Source organism: Arachis stenosperma, chromosome 6 (assembly GCF_014773155.1).
Source record: "Arachis stenosperma cultivar V10309 chromosome 6, arast.V10309.gnm1.PFL2, whole genome shotgun sequence".
In the NCBI taxonomy this organism is placed as follows: Eukaryota; Viridiplantae; Streptophyta; class Magnoliopsida; order Fabales; family Fabaceae; genus Arachis; species Arachis stenosperma.
In genome coordinates this window covers 11,760,550-11,779,287 of record NC_080382.1, presented here as the reverse complement: position 1 = coordinate 11,779,287, position 18,738 = coordinate 11,760,550, and the positions used below count along the sequence as shown (strand labels likewise).

Here is an 18,738-nt window from a genome sequence, read left to right as displayed (position 1 = left end):
AAATTATTATTTAATATTTTTATAATGTAAACAGTAAAAAAATAGTTATAATTTTATTTTTTAATTAAATTGGATTAATCACTATATTTTGATATATTAAATGATATATTTTAGATTAATATATACAATTATGTTTGGTTATATATGTGTGCATGTATCTATGTATGTGTAGAATTTTCGTCCCCATTGATTAAAAAATCCAACAAAAATAATGACCGTTATATAATTATTGAAAAAAGATGATTGACTTTATTCACCGAAAAAAAATGATTGGTTATATACAAGGTTGCGAGAACCGAACCGGTCAATGAACCGGTGAGGTTACTGGTTCAATGGTTCAATGGTTCGACCGGGGTTCAACCGGTTTAATTAAATATTAAATAAAATTATTAAAAAACCTAAAAATAATTTTAAATATATTAATTTAATAAAAAACCGTTAAAAAACCGTTAAAAAATCGGTCGGTTCGACCGGTTTACCGGTTAACCGGTCGGTTCGACCGGTTTTTTGCTGACCGGTTTTTGAGCTTACCCGGACCGGTTAACTGACCGGTTCTCGATTTTTCCGGTTGAACCGGCCGGTCCGGTCCGGTTTTCAGAACCATGGATAATATACAATTATGTGTTTTTTTTGTCAATATACAATTATGATTAATTATATATATGTGTGCATGTATGTGTGTGTATAATTTTTTTTTCCAATCGATTAAAAAGTCCAACAAAACAAAAGCCCGTTAATTGAAGAAAGATGATTGGCTTTGTTTACAAAAGAATGACTGATTTTTTCTACCTTTATTGCAGGCGGCTGAATCACCACCATCCCCACCCTGACCCCGCACCTTCACCGCACCCCCACCCCTCCCACCGCACCGTCACCCCACAACTCACTCCACCGCCACCCCACCACTCCCACCTCCACCACCACCAGCCCACCCCCATCCCGCACCCTCACCGCCATCCCACACAACCCACGACATCTCCCACCCCTGCCCTGCCCCTCACCCCCGTCACCCCCACACCCCCACCCCTACACCCCATCATCGTTACCATTAAGCAGTCCATAGATGATGACACTGTTATACATGCACAGTTTGAAAGTGATGCTAATATTATAAATCAACCACGTCTCAAACTGTTATACCTGAACAATCTGGAGGTGATAAAACTGTTAGACATGTACAGTCTGAAGGTGATGCTAATATTGGAATTCAATATACTATTATTGGTCTTGTATAAATATTATTAAAATTATTATTTAATGTTTTCATAATGTAAAGAGTAGAAAAAATAGTTATAATTTTATTTTTTAATTAAATTGAATTAATCACTATATTTTGATATATTAAATGACATACTTTAGATTAATATATATAATTATGTTTGGTTATATATGTGTGTTCATGTATGTGTGTATGTATAGAATTTTTGTCTCTACTGATTAAAAAACCAACAAACACAACATCCGTTATATAATTATTAAAGAAAGATAATTGACTTTGTTCTCCGGAAAACAAAAAAAAAGACGATCGGTTATATATATGATTATGTTTGGTTATATATGTGTGTGCATGTATGTGTATGTGTATAACTTTTATCCCATTTGATTAAAGAGCCCAACAAAAACAAAGCCCGTTAATTGAAGAAAGATGATTGACTTTGTTCACCGAAAAAAAATAATTTGACTTTTTCTACTTTATTGCAGGCGGCTGAATCACCACCATCACCACCAACCCCCACTCCGTACCCTCACCGCCACCCTCACAACTCACGGCATCCCCACACAACCCACGGCATTTCTATCCCCACTCCCACCTCCACCCTCCCACCCCCACCCCACCCCACCCCCACCCCACCCCACCCCACCCCACCCCGTAGCCTCATCACCGCCACCCCTACCCCGCACCTTCACCACCACCCCTACAACCCATGGCACCACCACCACCTATCCCCACTCCTCTACCTCCACCCCCACCCTCACCACCACCCCGCATCCCCAGTCTCCCACCCCCATCTTTACCACACTACCACCACCATCCACCCTCACTTACCCCACCCTATCATCGCTACCACAAAGCAGTCCATAGATGATGAAACATTTATACATGCACAGTCTAGAAGTGATGTTAATATTGGAAATCAACCACAGTATCAAACTGTTATACTTGAACAATTTGTAGGTAATAAAACTGTTATACTTGTATAGTGTGAAGGTGATGCTAATATTGGAATTCAAATATACTATTATTGGTCATGTATAAATATTATTAAAATTATTATTTAATATTTTCATAATTTAAATAGTAGAAAAAATAGTTATAATTTTATTTTTCAATTAAATTGAATTAATCATTATATTTTGATATATTAAATGACATATTTTAGATTAATATATATAATTATGTTTGGTTATATATGTATGTTCATGTATGTGTGTATGTATAGAATTTTTGTCTCTATCGATTAAAAAACCCAACAAAAAGAACACCCGTTATATAATTATTGAAGAAAGATAATTGACTTTGTTCATCGGAAAAACAAAAAAAGATGATTGGTTATATATATGATTATGTTTGGTTATATATGTGTGTGCATTTATGTGTGTGTGTAAAATATTTGTCCGAATTGGTTAAAAAAACCAACAAAAACAAAGTCCGTTAATTGAAGAAAGATGATTGACTTTATTCACTGAAAAAAATAATTGACTTTTTCTACTTTATTGCAGGCAACTGAATCACCACCATCCCCCCACCACCAACCCTCACCCCCACCCTGCACCCTCACCGCCACCCCCACAACCCACGGCATGCCAACCCCACCCCCACCCCCACCCCCACCATCACCGCCACCCCACAACTCACGGTGCCGCCACCCCCACCACTCCCACCTCTACCCCCCACCCCACCCCGCATCTTCACCGCCACCCCCACAACCCATGGCATGCCCACCCCCACCCCGATCCCGCACCTTCACCGCACCCCCACCACTCCCACCCACACCCCCACCGCGACCCCCACCACTCCCACCTCCACAACCACCAGTTCCACCCCCACCCCGCACCCTCACCGCCACCCCACACAACCCACGACATCTCCATCGCCACCTACACCCACCATCATCGTTACCACTAAACAGTCTATAGATGATGTCACTGCTATACATGCACAGTCTGAAAGTGATGCTAATATTGGAAATCAACCACCGTCTCAAACTGTTATACCTGAACAATTTGAAGGTGATAAAACTGTTATACATGTACAGTCTGAAGGTAATGCTCATATTGAAATTCAATATATTATTATTGGTCTTGTATAAATATTATTAAAATTATTATTTAATATTTTAATAATGTAAAGAGTAGAAAAAAATAGTTATAATTTTATTTTTTAATTAAATTGAATTAATCACTCTATTTTGATATATTAAATGACATATTTTAGATTAATATATACAATTATGTTTGGTTATATATGTGTGCATGTATTTGTGTATGTGTAGAATTTTTGTCCCACTGATTAAAAAATCCAACGAAAACAATGCCCGTAATATAATTATTGAAGAAAGATGATTGACTTTGTTCATCGAAAAAAATGATGGTTATATATACAATTATGTATTTTTTTTGTTAATATACAATTATAGTTGATTATATATATGTGTGCATGTATGTGTGTATAATTTTTTTCTCAACTGATTGAAAAGTCCAACAAAACAAAAGCTCGTTAATTGAAAAAAGATGATTGGCTTTGTTCACAAAAAAAATGACTGATTTTTTCTACTTTATTGTAGGCGGCTGAATCACCACCATCCCCTCACCAGCATCCCCACCAACCCCCACCCCCACCCTGACCCCGCACCTTCACCGCACCCTTACACCTCCTACCCCCACCGCTACCCCCAGAACTCACTACACCACCACCCCCACCACTCCTACCTTCACCACCACCACTCCACATCCTCACCGCCACCCCCACACAACCCACTGCATCTCCCACCCGCACCCTGCACTCTCGCCACCCCACCCCCACCCCCACCCCCACCCCCACCCCCACATACACCCCATCATCGTTACCACTAAGAAGTTCATAGATGATGACACTGTTATACATGCACAGTCTGAAAGTGATGCTAATATTATAAATCAACCACCGTCTCAAATTGTTATACCTGAATAATCTGGAGGTGATAAAACTGTTATACATGTACAGTTTGAAGGTGATGCTAATATTGGAATTGAATATACTATTATTGGTATTGTATAAATATTATTAAAATTTTTACTTAATATTTTCATAATGTAAAGAGTAGAAAAAATAGTTATAATTTAATTTTTAATTAAATTAAATTAATCACTATATTTTGATATATTAAATGACATATTTTAGATTAATATATACAATTATGTTTGGTTATATATGTGTGTTCATGTATGTGTGTATGTATAGAATTTTTGTCTCTACTGATTAAGAAACCAACAAAAACAACACCCGCTATATAATTATTGAAGAAAGATAATTGACTTTGATCACTGAAAAACAAAAAAAAAGACGATCAGTTATATATATGATTATGTTTGGTTATATATGTGTGTACATGTATGTGTATGTGTATAATTTTTGTCCCAATTGATGAAAAAGTCCAACAAAAACAAAGCCCGTTAATTGAAGAAAGATGATTGACTTTATACATCGAAAAAAATAATTTGACTTTTTCTACTTTATTGCAGGCGACTGAATTACCACCATCCCCCACCACCATCACCACCAACCCCCACCCCACACCCTCACCGCCACCCTCACAACCCACGGCATGCCCACCCCTACCTCGACCCTGTACCCTCACTGCACCGCCACGCCCACCACTCTCACCCCGCACCCTCACTGCCCCTTAGGGGTGGGCATGGTTTGGATTTTTAATAATCCAAACTGGATCTACTTCAGAACCAGTTTTATAGTTCAAGAAACCAAACTGGAACTGGATTGAAGAGAGAAATCAGTTCTAAATTGGTTTGAAAAAACAAAAACCAATTTTAAACCAGTTTTAGAATTTAAATCCGGTTTTATCTACAAACCGGTTTTAAATCCGATTTTTTAATATCAAAATCTAAAATTCAGTTATTTTTTTAAAATCTAGTTTTAAAACATATTTTTTAAACAAAAATACGGTTTTAAAACCAATTTTTGAAAATCCAATTTTAAAACCAGTTTTTTCAACCAAAAATCCAATTTTAAAACTAGTTTTTAAAAATCGAATTTTCAAACCAGATTTTTTAACAAAAAATTCACTTTTAAAACCAGTTTTTAAAAATTCAATTTTTAAACGATAACATTTTTCAAAGTAAAATTAATACTAAAGTCATTTTAAAGTGTATAGGTTTATTACAACTAGAATTTAGTTTTTTATAAAACTAATGACAGTAGTTAATCACTTACATGTTCACAGCTATTATTTGACATCTATATGCATTTCCTTATTTCCAAAACTTTGCAGAGATGAAGTGGAATCACAAATATACAGAAACAAAATTTCTGTACAAAGCCTAATACAGGGAGGGGCACATACCAAATATACCTAATTATCATAATAGGAGCTACAAACAATATTTGAAATTATTAAATATATTACACGTTACTTTTCTTCAAGATTTCATTTATTTTCGACACATTATTAGTATGATGGTTTTTTTCCATGGCAAGAATCTCAAAAAAAAAAAAAATTATTGCATTTTTTTACTTGCAGAGAGTTTATTACTGAACATGATTTCGGATAATTATCTTCTTTCATAATTAGTAAAAAGCAGGCACTTAAACTAAGATATTTTGCTTAATTGGTGCATCAATTATTTACTACATGCAGGATATGCTATAATTTATTAGTTTGCTTACGTACTTGTCCGTAGTTTTTAATTTGCTATTTTGCTTAAATTAGGACTTTTTTTATTTTGGATTTTAATTTAGATATGGATTTGGATTGGATTTAAAATTGTTTAAATGGTTTGGATTTAAAAACCAAATATAAAAAAGATTCAATTTAGTTTGGATTTTTTTTATTTAAAATTGGTTTTTTTAATGGTTTGGTTTAGATGTGGTTTAAAATCCAAAATGTGGATTTTTTTGCCCACCCCTACCGCCACCCCACACAGCCCACGGCATCCCACCCCCCACTCCCACCTCCCACCTCCCACCTCCACCCTACAGCTTTACCACCGCCACCCCCACCCCGCACCCTCACCGCCACCCCTACAACCCATGGCACCACCACCACCTATCCCCACTCCTCCACCGCCACCCCCACCACACCACCGCCCCCATCCCCAGTCCCCCACCCCACTGTCCCACCATTCCACCACTCCAATTTTACCACACTACCACCACCATCCACCCTCACCTACACCCCCAATCATCGCTACCACTAAGCAGTCTGATGAGCGGATAATTTGTATGCTTTTTGGCATTGTTTTTAGTATATTTTTAGTATGATCTAGTTAGTTTTTAGTATATTTTTATTAGTTTTTAGTTAAAATTCACTTTTCTGGACTTTACTATGAGTTTGTGTGTTTTTCTGTGATTTCAGGTATTTTCTGGCTGAAATTGAGGGACCTGAGCAAAAATCTGATCCAGAGACTCAAAAGGACTGCAGATGCTGTTGGATTCTGACCTCCCTGCACTCGAAGTGGATTTTCTGGAGCTACAGAAGCCCAATTGGCGCGCTCTCAACGGCGTTGGAAAGTAGACATCCTGGGCTTTCCAGCAATATATAATAGTCCATACTTTGCCCAAGATTTGATGGCCCAAACCGGCGTTCAAAGTCACCTCAAGAAATTCCAGCGTTAAACGCCGGAACTGGCACCTAATTGGGAGTTAAACGCCCAAACTGGCACTAAAGCTGGCGTTTAACTCCAAGGAGAGTCTCTACACGAAATTGCTTCATTGCTCAGCCCAAGCACACACCAAGTGGGCCCGGAAGTGGATTTTTATGTCATTTACTCATCTATGTACTAGTTTTCTATAAGTAGGACCTTTTACTATTGTATTAGGAGCGATCGGAAAAGAGAGGACTTTTGGTAGCTATCTTTGTTTTATGCTATCTTAGACCTTTGGGAGGCTGGCCATTCGGCCATGCCTAGACCTTGTTCTTATGTATTTTCAACGGTGGAGTTTCTACACACCATAGATTAAGGTGTGGAGCTCTGCTGTACCTCGAGTATTAATGCAATTACTATTGTTCTTCCATTCAATTCCGCTTGTTCTTTATCCAAGATATCACTTGTTCTTCAACATGATGAAGGTGATGATTGACGCCCATCACCATTCTCACCCATGAACAAGGTGACTGACAACCATTCTTGTTCTACAAGCATCTGAGGCTTAGTGAATATCTCTTGGATTCCCGATTGCACGATGCATGGTTGATCGCCTGACAACCGAGTGCTTGCCTGACAAACGAGCCAACCATTCCGTGAGATCAGAGTCTTCGTGGTATAGGCAAGAACTGATGGCGGCATTCAAGAGAATCCGGAAGGTCTAACCTTGTCTGTGGTATTCTGAGTAGGATTCAATGACTGAATGACTGTGACGTGCTTCAAACCTGTAACCTACTGGGCGTTAGTGACAGACGCAAAAGAGTGATTCTATTCCGGTAGGGGAGGGAACCAAACCGGTGATTGGCAGTACTGTGACAGAGTGCGTGCATTAGCTTTCACTGCGCGGATGGGAGGTAGCTACTGACAACAGTGAAACCCTACACGAGCTTGCCATGGAAAGGAGTAAGAAAGGATTGGATGAAGCCAGTAGGAAAGCAGAGAGACAGAAGGGAAGGCATCTTCATACACTTGTCTGAAGCTCTTACACCAATGATATACATAAGTATCACTATCTTTATCTTTATATTATTTTCGTTCATCATCATATACAATTGAGTTTGCCTGACTAAGATTTACAAGATGACCATAGCTTGCTTCAATGCTAACAATCTCCGTGGGATCGACCCTTACTCACGTAAGGTATTACTTGGACGACCCAGTGCACTTGCTGGTTAGTTGTGCGAAGTTGTGTAATGCCATGGAATTGAACCACCAAGTTTTTGGAGTTCATGACCAGGGATTATGAGAGTTGTGAAAAGTATTGTTCACAATTTCGCGCACCACAGTCCATAGATGATAAAACTGTTATATATGCACAGTCTGAAAGTGATGCTAATATTGAAAATCAACTACCGTCTCAAACTCTTATACCTGAATAATTTGGAGGTGATAAAACTGTTATACTTGTACAGTTTGAAGGTAATGCTAATATTGGAATTCAATATACTATTATTGGTCTTGTATAAATATTATTAAAATTATTATTTAATATTTTCATAATTTAAATAGTAGAAAAAATAGTTATAATTTTATTTTTTAATTAAATTGAATTAATCATTATATTTTGATATATTAAATGACATATTTTAGATTAATATATACAATTATGTTTGTTATATATGTGTGTTCATGTATGTGTGTATGTATAGAATTTTTGTCTCTATCGATTAAAAAATCTAACAAAAACAACACTCGTTATATAATTATTGAAGAAAGATAATTGACTTTGTTCATCGGAAAAATAAACAAAAGTTGATCGGTTATATATATGATTATGTTTGGTTATATATGTGTGTGCATTTATGTGTATGTGTATGATGTTTGTCCCAATTGATTAAAAAGCCCAAAAAAATAAAGCCCGTTAATTGAAGAAAGATGATTGACTTTGTTCACAAAAAAAAATAATTTGACTTATTCTACTTTATTGCAGGCGGCTGAATCACCACCATCACCACCATCACCACCAACCCCCACCCACACCCCCACTCCGCACCCTCACCGCCACCCCACATCCCACGGCATGCCCACCCCTACCTCCACCCTCCCACCCCTACGTCCACCCGCACCCTGCACCCTCACTGCCACCTGCACAACTCACTGCATCGCCACCCCCACCACTCCCATCCCGCACCCTCACCGCCACCCCACACAGCCCACGACATCCCAACCCCCTACTCCCACCTTCACCCTATAGCCTCACCACCGCCATCCCCACCTCGCACCTTCACCGCCACCCCTACAACCCATGGCACCACCACCATGTATCCACACTCCTCAACCCCCACCCCCACCTCACCACCGCCCTCACCCCCACAGCCCCCACCATCCCACCACCCCCAACTTTACCACACTACCACCACCATCCACCTTCACCTACACCCCCTATCATCGCTACCAATAAGTAGTCCATAGATGATGAAACTGTTATATATGCACAGTCTAGAAGTGATGCTAATATTCAAAATCAATCACAGTCTCAAACTGTTATACCTGAATAATCTGGAGGTGATAAAACTGTTATACTTGTATAGTCTGAAGGTGATACTAATATTGAAATTCAATATACTATTATTGGTCTTGTATAAATATTATTAAAATTATTATTTAATATTTTCATAATGTAAAGAGTAGAAAAAAATAGTTATAATTTTATTTTTAATTAAATTGAATTAATCAATATATTTTCATATATTAAGTGACATATTTTAGATTAATATATACAATTATGTTTGGTTATATATGTGTGTTCATGTATGTGTGTATAGAATTTTTGTCTCTACTGATTAAGAAACCAACAAAAACAACACCTGTTATATAATTATTGAAGAAAGATAATTGACTTTGATCACCGAAAAAGAAAAAAAAAGACGATCAGTTATATATATGATTATATTTGGTTATATATGTGTGTGCATGTATGTGTATATGTATAATTTTTGTCCCAATTGATTAAAAAGTTCAGCAAAAACAAAGCAAGTTAATTGAAGAAAGATGATTGACTTTGTTCACCGAAAAAAATTAATTTGTCTTTTTCTACTTTATTGCAGGCGACTGAATTACCACCATCTCCCAACCACCATCACCACCAACCCCCACCCCGCACCCTCACCGCCACCCCACAACCCACGGCATGACCACCCCCACACCCACCCCACCCTGCACCCTCACTGTCATCCGGACAACTCACTGCACCGCCACCCCCACTCCCACCCCGCACCCTCACCGCCACCCCACACAGCCCACGACATCCCCACCCCCACTCCCACCTCCACCCTACAGCCTCACCACCGCCACCCCTACCCCACACCCTCACCGCCACGCCTACAACCCATGACACCACCACCACCTAATCCCACTCCTCCACCTCAACCCCCACCTCACCACCACCCCCATCCCCAGTACCCCACCCCCACCGCCCTCACCATCCCACCCCCCAACTTTATCACATTACCACCACCATCCATCATCCACCCTCACCTATACCCCTATCATCGTTACCACTAAGAAGTCCATAGATGATGAAACTGTTATATATGCACAGTCTGGAAGTGATGCTAATATTAAAAATCAACCACCGTCTCAAACTGTAATAGCTGAACAATCTGCAGGTGATAAAACTGTTATACTTGTACAGTCTGAAGGTGATACTAATATTGGAATTCAATATACTGTTATTGGTCTTGTATAAATATTATTAAAGTTTATTTAATATTTTAATAATTTAAATAGTAGAAAAAATATTTATAATTTTATTTTTTAATTAAATTAAATTAATCATTATATTTTGATATATTAAATGACATATTTTAGATTAATATATACAATTATGTTTGGTTATATATTTGTGTTCATGTATGTGTGTATGTATAGAATTGTTGTCTCTATCAATTAACAAACCCAACAAAAACAACACTCGTTATATAATTATTGAAGAAAGATAATTGACTTTGTTCATCGGAAAAAAAAGTTGATCGGTTATATATATGATTATGTTTGGTTATATATGTGTGTGCATTTATGTGTATGTGTATAATGTTTGTCCCAATTGATTAAAAAGCCCAACAAAACAAAGCCCGTTAATTGAAGAAAGATGATTGACTTAGTTCACCGAAAAAAATGATTGACTTTTTCTACTTTAATGCATGCGGCTGAATCACCACCATCACCCCGCCACCATCACCACTATCCCCCATCCCCACCACGCAATCTCACTGCCACCCCCACCCCCACCCCCACCCCGACCTCCACCCTCCCACCCCCACCCCCACCCTGCACCCTCACCGACACCCCACAACTTAAGGCGCCGCCACCCCCACCTTTCCCACCTCCACCCCGCACTCTCACTGCCACCCCACAACCCACAGCATGCCCACCCCCACCCCCGCACCTTCACCGCACCTGGTGCTGGTGGGGGTGGGGGTTGGTGGTGGGAGAGTGGTGGTGATTCAGACTCTCCAACATAAACATTCAATAAAGTGGAAAAAGTCAATCACCTTTTTTTTCGGTGAACAAAGTCAATCATCTTTTTTCAATAATTATATAACGGGCCTTGTTTTTGTTGGGCTTTTTAATTAACCATACATGCACACATATATAACCAAACATAATTGTATATATAACCAATCATTTTTTTCAGTTAACAAAGTTAATAATCATTCTTCAATAATTATATTCAATATCAGCAACATCTTTAGAAAGTAAAGGTATAACAGTTTCATCACCTCCTGACTGTTCACGTATAGGAATTTTATCACCTACAGACTGTTGAGGTACAGTTTGAGATGGATCTATGGACTGCCTAGTGGTAGCGATGATGGGCGGAGGGGGAGGGGTGTAGGTGTTGGTGGGTAGTTGTGGTAGTATGGTAATGGTGGGTGCGGTAAGAGTGCGAGATGGGGGTGGGAGATGGAGGTCGGAGTTATGCGGGTGCCGTGGGTTGCAGGGGTGGGGGTGGGGGTGGAGGTGTGAGTGGTGTGGGTGTCGTGGATTTCGGGGTTGGCGGTGAAGGTGCGGAGTGGGGTGTTGGGAGGTGTGGAGCTAGGGCTGGGGGTAGCAGCGTGAGTGGTGGGGGTGGGGTGGGGGGTGGAGGTGTGATTGGTGTGGCTATCGTGTATTACGGGGGTGGCGGTGAAGGTGCGGAGTGGGGGTGGGGAGGTGTGGAGCTTGGGCTGGGGGTGACGGCGCGGGTTGGGGTAGGGGGACTGGGGATGTGGGGTGGTGTAGAAAGTTGGGGGAGTGGCTGTGTTTGGCAGTGGGGGTTGGAGACTGGGGATGGGGGTGGCGGTGAGGGTGGGTGGGGACGTGGGTTGGGGTAGGGCTGGTGGTGGTGGGGGACTAGGGATGGAGGGTGTCGGTGAGGGTGGCGGGGGCTGGTGGTAGGGTGGGGGTGGGGTTGGTGTTGGGGGACCGTTGGTGATTCAACCTCTCCAACATAAGCTTTCAATAAAGTAGAAAAAGTCAATCATCTTCTTTTTTTTTCGGTGAACAAAGTTAATCATCTTTCTTCAATAATTATATAACAGGACTTGTTTTTGTTGGGCTTTTTAATTAACCATACATGCACACATATATAACCAAACATAATTGTATATATAAACAATCTTTTTTTTTGTTAACCAAGTCAATCATTTTTCTTCAATAATTATATTCAATATCAGCAACATCTTTAGAAAGTAAAGGTATAACAGTTTCATTACCTCTAAATTGTTCACGTATGAGAGTTTCATCACCTCTAGACTGTCCATGTATAGGAGTTTTATCACCTCCAGACTATTGAGATACAGGTTGAAATGGATCTATGGACTGCCTAGTGGTAGCGATGATGGGGGGCGTAGGTGTTGGTGGGTGGTGGTAGTGTGGTAATAGTAGGGGCGGCAAGGGTGTAGGATGGGGGTGGAGTGGTGGAGGTGGGAGTGGTGCGGGTGCTGTGGGTTGCTGGAGTGACGGTGAGTGTGCGGGGTGGGGGCGTGGAGGTGCTAGTGGTGCCATGGGTTGCCAGGGTGGTGGTGAAGGAGCGGGGTGGGGGTGGAGGTGGAGTTGTGAGTGCCGTGGATTGCGGAGGTGGTGGTAAAGGTGCGTGGTGGGGGTAGGGTGGGCTAGTCGTGAGGGGTGGAGCTGGGGTTGGGGCTAGCGGCGTGGGTTGGGGTGGAGCTGCTGGGGGAGGGGAACGAGGGATTAGGGGTGACAGTGAAGGTTAGAGGGAATGGCTGGGTTTGGCGGTGGAGTTGGAGACTGGGTTTGGGGGTGGCGGTGAGGGTGGGGGGAGAGTGAGGAGGGGGTAGAGCTGGGGCTGTGGGTGGCATTATGGGTTGGTGCGGGACTGGTGGGGGTAGGAGACTGATGATGGGCAGTGGCGGTGAGGGTGGCAGAGGCTGGCGGTGGGGGTGGGGGTTGGTGGTGGGGGAGTGGTGGTGATTTAGCCTCTCCCGCATAAGCCTCCAATAAAGTGGAAAAAGTCAATCACCTTTTTTTTCGGTGAACAAAGTCAATCATCTTTTTTCAATAATTATATAACGGGTGGAGGTGCTAGTTGTGCCGTGGGTTGCAAGGGTGACAGTGAGGGAGCGGGGTTGGGGTGGAGGGTGGAGGTGTGAGTTGTGCGGGTGCCGTGGGTTGCAGGGGTGGCGGTGAAGGTGCGGGGTGGGGGACTGGAGATGGGGTGGCAGTGAAGGTAGGGGGAGTGGTTGGGTTTGGCAGTGAGGGTTGGAGACTGGGGATGGGGGATGGCGGTGAGGGTGGAGGGAGAGTGGGGAGGGGTGGAGCTAGGGCAGGGCGTCGCAGCGTGGGTTGGGGTGCGGCTGGTGGGGGTGGGGGACTGGGGATGGCTGGGGCGGTGAAGGTAGGGGGAGTGGCTGAGTTTGGCGGTGGGGGTTAGAAACTGGGGATGGAGGGTGGCAGTGAGGGTGGGGGGAGAGTTGGGAGGGTGGAGCTAGGGCTGTGGGTGGCAACATCGTTTGGGGTAGGGCTGGTGGGGGTGCGAGTGGTATGGGTGCCGTGGGTTGCGGGGTGGTAGTGAGGGTGCGGGGAGTGGGTGGGGGTGAGGTTGGCGAGTGGGGTGGGGTGGAGTTGGGGCTAGGGGTGGTGGCGTGGGTTGGGGTGAGGATGGTGGGGGTGCGGGACTGGGGATGGGGGTGGCTGTGAAGGTAGGGGGAGTGGCTGGGTTTGACAGTGGGGGTTGGAGCTTGGGAATGGGGGATGGCGGTGAGGGTGGGTGGAGAGTGCGGAGGGATGGAGCAGGGGTGGGGGTGGAGGTTGGTGGTTGGAGAGTGGTGGTGATTCAGCCTCTCCAACATAAACCTGCAATAAAGTGAAAAAAGTCAATCACATTTTTTTTTCGGTGAACAAAGTCAATCATCTTTCTTCAATAATTATATAACGGGCCTTGTTTTTGTTGAGCTTTTTAATTAACCATACATGCACACATATATAACCAAACATAATTGTATATATAACCACAATTATATTTTTCACTTTTCACATTTGTTTAAGATTTTATTAGGGGTGTTCATGGATCAGATAGTATCCGCAGATATCTGCACCCTTTACGGATCGGATCGCAGATATTTGCTCTACATCTGCATATCCGATCCGTGGATCCGCATATCCGCACAATAATAATTAAATATATATATATATATATATGTTTGGTATTATATTTACTTATTTTATATGTTTTAGTTAGTAATTATTATTTATTTATTGTATTATTTTATTTTTGTTATTTAGAAAAAGTTTTATTAAAAATATTTTAGGAATAAATAAGTTTAAAAGTGTGAAAGAAATATTTTTATTGAATTTTTTACATAGAAATATGATTAAAAAGAGAAGGTTCAATTATGCGGATATATCCGATATCCGATATCCGATCCGATCCGATGGAATTTGTGCGGATCAGATCGAATTTTCGGCCATATCCGATCCGATCCGATCTGCGTACACCCCTAAATTTTGTAGTTTTTTAAATTGAATTAATTAGTTTTTGAAACATATGATTATGTATATGTTAATATTAAGTTGGCATAGTTATACTAAAAGAAAGTAATAATTCAAATTTTGAGAGAGGTATGGCTATTAAAAAATTATCATAATAGTTAATTAGTAAAAAAAAAATCTCAATAGTTACTTTTATTTATATATTATAATAAATGTATCTATTTTTTTAAATTTAGTTAAAATTTGCTCTGAAAATTGTCTAAAAAGATATAAATTAATGTTAAATTACTTGAAGACATAGGTATTTTTTTTTGTTATAATTTTATAGGAGAACATATGACATATTAGAAACAATCTAAATGCGTGATTGATATTTTAGTTTATTTTTTTACAACAAAAGTCCTAAAATCAACTACGTCATTGGCTTTAAGCCATGCTTCTTTTTAGAAAAATTATTCAAACTACAATGTTTTAGTCAGTATCAAATTTTATTGTATTTTTTTGTTAAAAATGATATAATTGAAGTATTGTTTATATTTTTTTAGTCAATATATATTACAGGTAATTTTTTAATAAAATAATAATAGAATCTTTTTTTAAGAACATAATCAAATTTAACAAATAAAAATCTTCCACCAGTGTCATCTTCTGCTAGTACAACATATACAATAAACAGGACAAAAAGTAAAGGTCATTTATCTATGTACTTATATAGGTGTTTGTGTGGTCCTTGTGATGGACTACTGAAAATGTCCAGACATACTATATTATATAACAATACTTAAGTAGTGAGTTGTATTATTAGTTTGTTGTATTGTATGACATATAATGTTGTCGTGTAGGTGTTATCGGCAGAGATAGAGAAAATTAGAGGTAACGAGGTATTGTTAAGAAATGGCAAGTGCCACTCATTTGATTCGATCATATTCTGCACTGGCTTCAATACATCAATACAAAAGTGGCTCAAGGTACAGGACAGATTAAATAATGTGTACACTACTTTACTTATTAAAACATATCTAAACTTTATATATCAATCGTGACATGATTATATATACAAACTACTTATACAGTTGGTGATGATCTTCTGAATGAGAATGGTTTAGTCAAGGCAAGTAATTTTTTAAATTACTGGAAGAGTAAGAATAATTTGTACTGTGTTGGGCTTGCACATAGAGGATTCTTTGGAGCTAGTAATGATGCTCAAAATATAGCAAATGATATTGTCTCACTTCTCAATTAACTTTCTTGGCCTATATGGTTACTTTGTAGAATAATTTAGAATAAAAAAATTTAATTTGATTAAAACTAATTAAATATATTATGAGGAGGAAAAAAGTATGAAAAAGATAACTGCTACTTTCATTTATTGTCATTGTATAATTTATAAAATACAATTCAATGAGAATTAATTGGAAGTATAAAATTAGTCAAATATAAAACTAAAAAATTATATATAACAACACTAAATAAAATAAAAATAGCTGAAAAATATCTTCCTCCAATCGTACTATATGAATAATCACCAAAATCTACTGTTGTCATGGAAATTAGAGTCAAATAAAAACGGTCAAACTAACATATATCTTCTAAAAAATGGGTTATAATTCTTCCCGTAACAATGACTATCATGACAATACTAATGGCTACCCTAACTTTTATCTTATGAACTATGTTATCCTCAACTACCTACCCATTTAATATGTATTATGAAAAATTTGTAATGATGTATGTTTCTAATTTTTTCAAGAAAAAATTTTATGAAACTTTCAAGAATGTTAGAAACAAACGGGCAACAAAGAGATAAAAATATAATTCCTATTTTATTCAATACAGAAACAGGGATAATATCCCCAAATCCTACAGTACTTAGAGTAACTAATATAAAATAAAGAGCATCTACCAATTTTTTTTAGAATTAACCTTAAACTTCTTATGCATATAAACTATAATTTCAACAAAAAATAAAATAAAAAATATACTAAAACTAACATAAAAAATGAGGTGGTAGGATGTCCTACAATAAAAAAAATTTAGTAATAAATTATAAATTTTTTACAATTAATAAATTAAAATTATATAAAAAATAACATTAAAGAGCCATATATTAATTATATCTAAAAAAATATTTTAATTATATATTTATTTTCTATTTTAAATAATTATTTTTTAATAAATAATTAAAAATTAGAGTTAATTTCTTTAATTATTCCAAATATTTTTCTAATATTCTTTATTAAATTTGAATAAAAAAATATAATTAAAAAAATTTGTTTAATGGCCGGTTTAAACATCTTATTCAATCTATGATATAAGTTTGTAACAGAAGCCTAACGTTTAGCACACACATGTAGAAAAGTTAGTTAATTTTCAATATCAGCAACATCATCAGAAAATAAAAGTATAACAGTTTTATCACCTCCAGATTGTTCAAGTATAAGAGTTTCATCACCTCCAGACTTTTCACGTATATGAGTTTCATCACCTCCAGACTGTTGAGGTACAATTTGAGATGGATCTATGGACTGCCTACTGATAGCGATGATGGGGGTGTAAGTGTTGGTGGGTGGTGGTGGTAGTGTGGTAATGGTGGACGGTGAGGGTGCGGGGTGGGGGTGGGGGGTGGAGGTGAGAGTGGTGCGGGTGCCGTGGGTTCCGGAGGTGGCGGCGAGTCTGCGGTATGGGCGTGGGGTGGGCGTGTGGGGAAGGGTAAAGCTGGGGCTGGGGGTGGCGGCATGGGTTGGGGTGGGGCTCGTGGGGGTGGGGGACTGGGGATGGGGGTGGCGGTGAAGGTAGGGGGAGTGGCTGAGTTTGGCGGTGGGGGTTGGAGACTAGGGATGGGTGGTGATGCTGAGGGTGGGCGAACAGTGGAAAGGGGTAGAGCTGGGGCTGTGGGTGGCGGCGTGGGTTGGGGTGGGATTGGTGGGGGTGGGGGTGGCGGGGGCTGGCGGTGGGGGTAGAAAGGTGGAGGTGCGAGTGGTGTCGTGGGTTGCGAGGGTGGGGTGGGGGGTGGAGGTGCGAGTGGTGTGGGTGCCGTGGGTTGCGGCGGTGGCGGTGAGGGTGTGGGGGGAGGGTGGGGGCGGGGTGGGCGAGTGGGAAGGGGTGGAGCTGGGGGTGGGGTTGCAGCGTGGGTTGGGGTGAGGCTGGTGTGGGTGGGGGTGGCAGTGAAGGTAGTGGGAGTGGCTGGGTTTGGCGGTGGGGGATGGAGACTTAAGATGCAGGGTGGCGGTGAGGGTGGAGGGAGAGTAGGGAGGGGTGGAGCTGGGGCTGTGGGTGGCGACATTGGTTGGGGCGGGGCTGGTAGGGAGTGAGCGACTAGGGATGGGTGGGATTGGTTGGGCTGGCGGTGGGGGTGGGGGTGGGGTTGGTGGTAGATGTGCGAGTGGTATCATGGGTTGCGAGGGCAGTAGTGAGGGAGCGGGGTCGGGGTTGAAGGGGTGTGGAGGTGCGAGTGGTGCGGGAGCCATAGATTGTGGGGGTGGTGGTAAGGGTGCAGGGTGGGGGTTGGAGGTTCGAGTGGTGCTGTGGATTGCGACGGTTGCGGTGAGGGTGGTGGTGGGGGTTGCGATGGTAGCGGTGAGGGTGGTGGTGGGGGTAGAGGTGCAAGTGGTGCGGGTGCCGTGGTTTGCTTGGTTGGCGGTGAGGGTGTGGAGTGGGGGTGGGGGTGGGCTAGTGGGGAGGTGAGGAGCTGGGGGTGGGGGTGACGGTGTGGGTTGGGGTGGGGTTGGTGGAGGTGGGGGTGGCGGTGAAGGTAGGGGGAGTGGTTGGGTTTGACGGTAGGGTTGGAGACTTGGGATGCAGGGTAGTGGTGAGGGTGGGGGGAGAGTGGGGAGGGGTGGAGCTGGGGTTATGGGTGGCAGCGTGGATTGGGGCGGGGCTGGTGGAGGTGGGAGATTGGGGATGGGCGGGGCTGGTGGGGGTTGGCGGTGGGGTTGGTGGTGATTCAGC

The 18,738-nt window shown here is 41.1% G+C and overlaps 4 protein-coding genes across 4 annotated transcripts; 3 read left to right on the top strand and 1 right to left on the bottom strand.

The window, feature by feature from the left end:
- Positions 1-2,885: 2,885 nt before the first annotated feature.
- On the bottom strand, positions 2,886-4,105 carry LOC130933677 (uncharacterized). Its single transcript, XM_057863301.1, has 2 exons — positions 3,813-4,105; positions 2,886-3,216 (listed from the first exon to the last, which is right to left on the bottom strand). Exons 1-2 carry the CDS (start codon positions 4,103-4,105, stop codon positions 2,886-2,888), a joined length of 624 nt encoding a protein of 207 aa, XP_057719284.1.
- A 2,139-nt stretch (positions 4,106-6,244) lies between these two features.
- On the top strand, positions 6,245-10,546 carry LOC130933676 (leucine-rich repeat extensin-like protein 3). The gene is made up of 4 exons (XM_057863300.1): positions 6,245-6,414; positions 8,789-9,119; positions 9,906-9,986; positions 10,400-10,546. Exons 1-4 carry the CDS (start codon positions 6,245-6,247, stop codon positions 10,544-10,546), a joined length of 729 nt encoding a protein of 242 aa, XP_057719283.1.
- Positions 10,547-11,750: 1,204 nt separating this feature from the next.
- On the top strand, positions 11,751-13,732 carry LOC130933675 (uncharacterized). The gene is made up of 2 exons (XM_057863299.1): positions 11,751-12,169; positions 13,477-13,732. The coding sequence occupies exons 1-2, from the start codon at positions 11,751-11,753 to the stop codon at positions 13,730-13,732; spliced, it is 675 nt and encodes a 224-aa protein (XP_057719282.1).
- A 3,793-nt stretch (positions 13,733-17,525) lies between these two features.
- LOC130933674 (glycine-rich cell wall structural protein 1-like) lies at positions 17,526-18,101 on the top strand. Its single transcript, XM_057863298.1, has 2 exons — positions 17,526-17,712; positions 17,806-18,101. The coding sequence occupies exons 1-2, from the start codon at positions 17,526-17,528 to the stop codon at positions 18,099-18,101; spliced, it is 483 nt and encodes a 160-aa protein (XP_057719281.1).
- Positions 18,102-18,738: the final 637 nt, after the last annotated feature.

What these genes read in the sequence shown, in the direction of transcription:
- LOC130933677 (XM_057863301.1), bottom strand. Translation starts at nt 4,105, where the DNA reads ATGTATAACAGTGTCATCATCTATGAACTTCTTAGTGGTAACGATGAT. An exon ending in GGGGGTTGGTGGGGATGCTG is followed by an intron (nt 3,217 to 3,812) that starts GTGAGGGGATGG and finishes CAAATTGTTCAG; the next exon opens with GTATAACAGTTTGAGACGGT.
- LOC130933676 (XM_057863300.1), top strand. Translation starts at nt 6,245, where the DNA reads ATGGCACCACCACCACCTATCCCCACTCCTCCACCGCCACCCCCACCA. An exon ending in ATCATCGCTACCACTAAGCA is followed by an intron (nt 6,415 to 8,788) that starts GTCTGATGAGCG and finishes ACTTTATTGCAG; the next exon opens with GCGGCTGAATCACCACCATC. An exon ending in CCGCCACCCCACAACCCACG is followed by an intron (nt 9,987 to 10,399) that starts GCATGACCACCC and finishes ATATATGCACAG; the next exon opens with TCTGGAAGTGATGCTAATAT.
- LOC130933675 (XM_057863299.1), top strand. Translation starts at nt 11,751, where the DNA reads ATGGGGGTGGGAGATGGAGGTCGGAGTTATGCGGGTGCCGTGGGTTGC. An exon ending in GGGTGGGGACGTGGGTTGGG is followed by an intron (nt 12,170 to 13,476) that starts GTAGGGCTGGTG and finishes CGTGGGTTGCAG; the next exon opens with GGGTGGCGGTGAAGGTGCGG.
- LOC130933674 (XM_057863298.1), top strand. Translation starts at nt 17,526, where the DNA reads ATGGGTTGGGGTGGGGCTCGTGGGGGTGGGGGACTGGGGATGGGGGTG. An exon ending in CGTGGGTTGGGGTGGGATTG is followed by an intron (nt 17,713 to 17,805) that starts GTGGGGGTGGGG and finishes TGGGGGGTGGAG; the next exon opens with GTGCGAGTGGTGTGGGTGCC.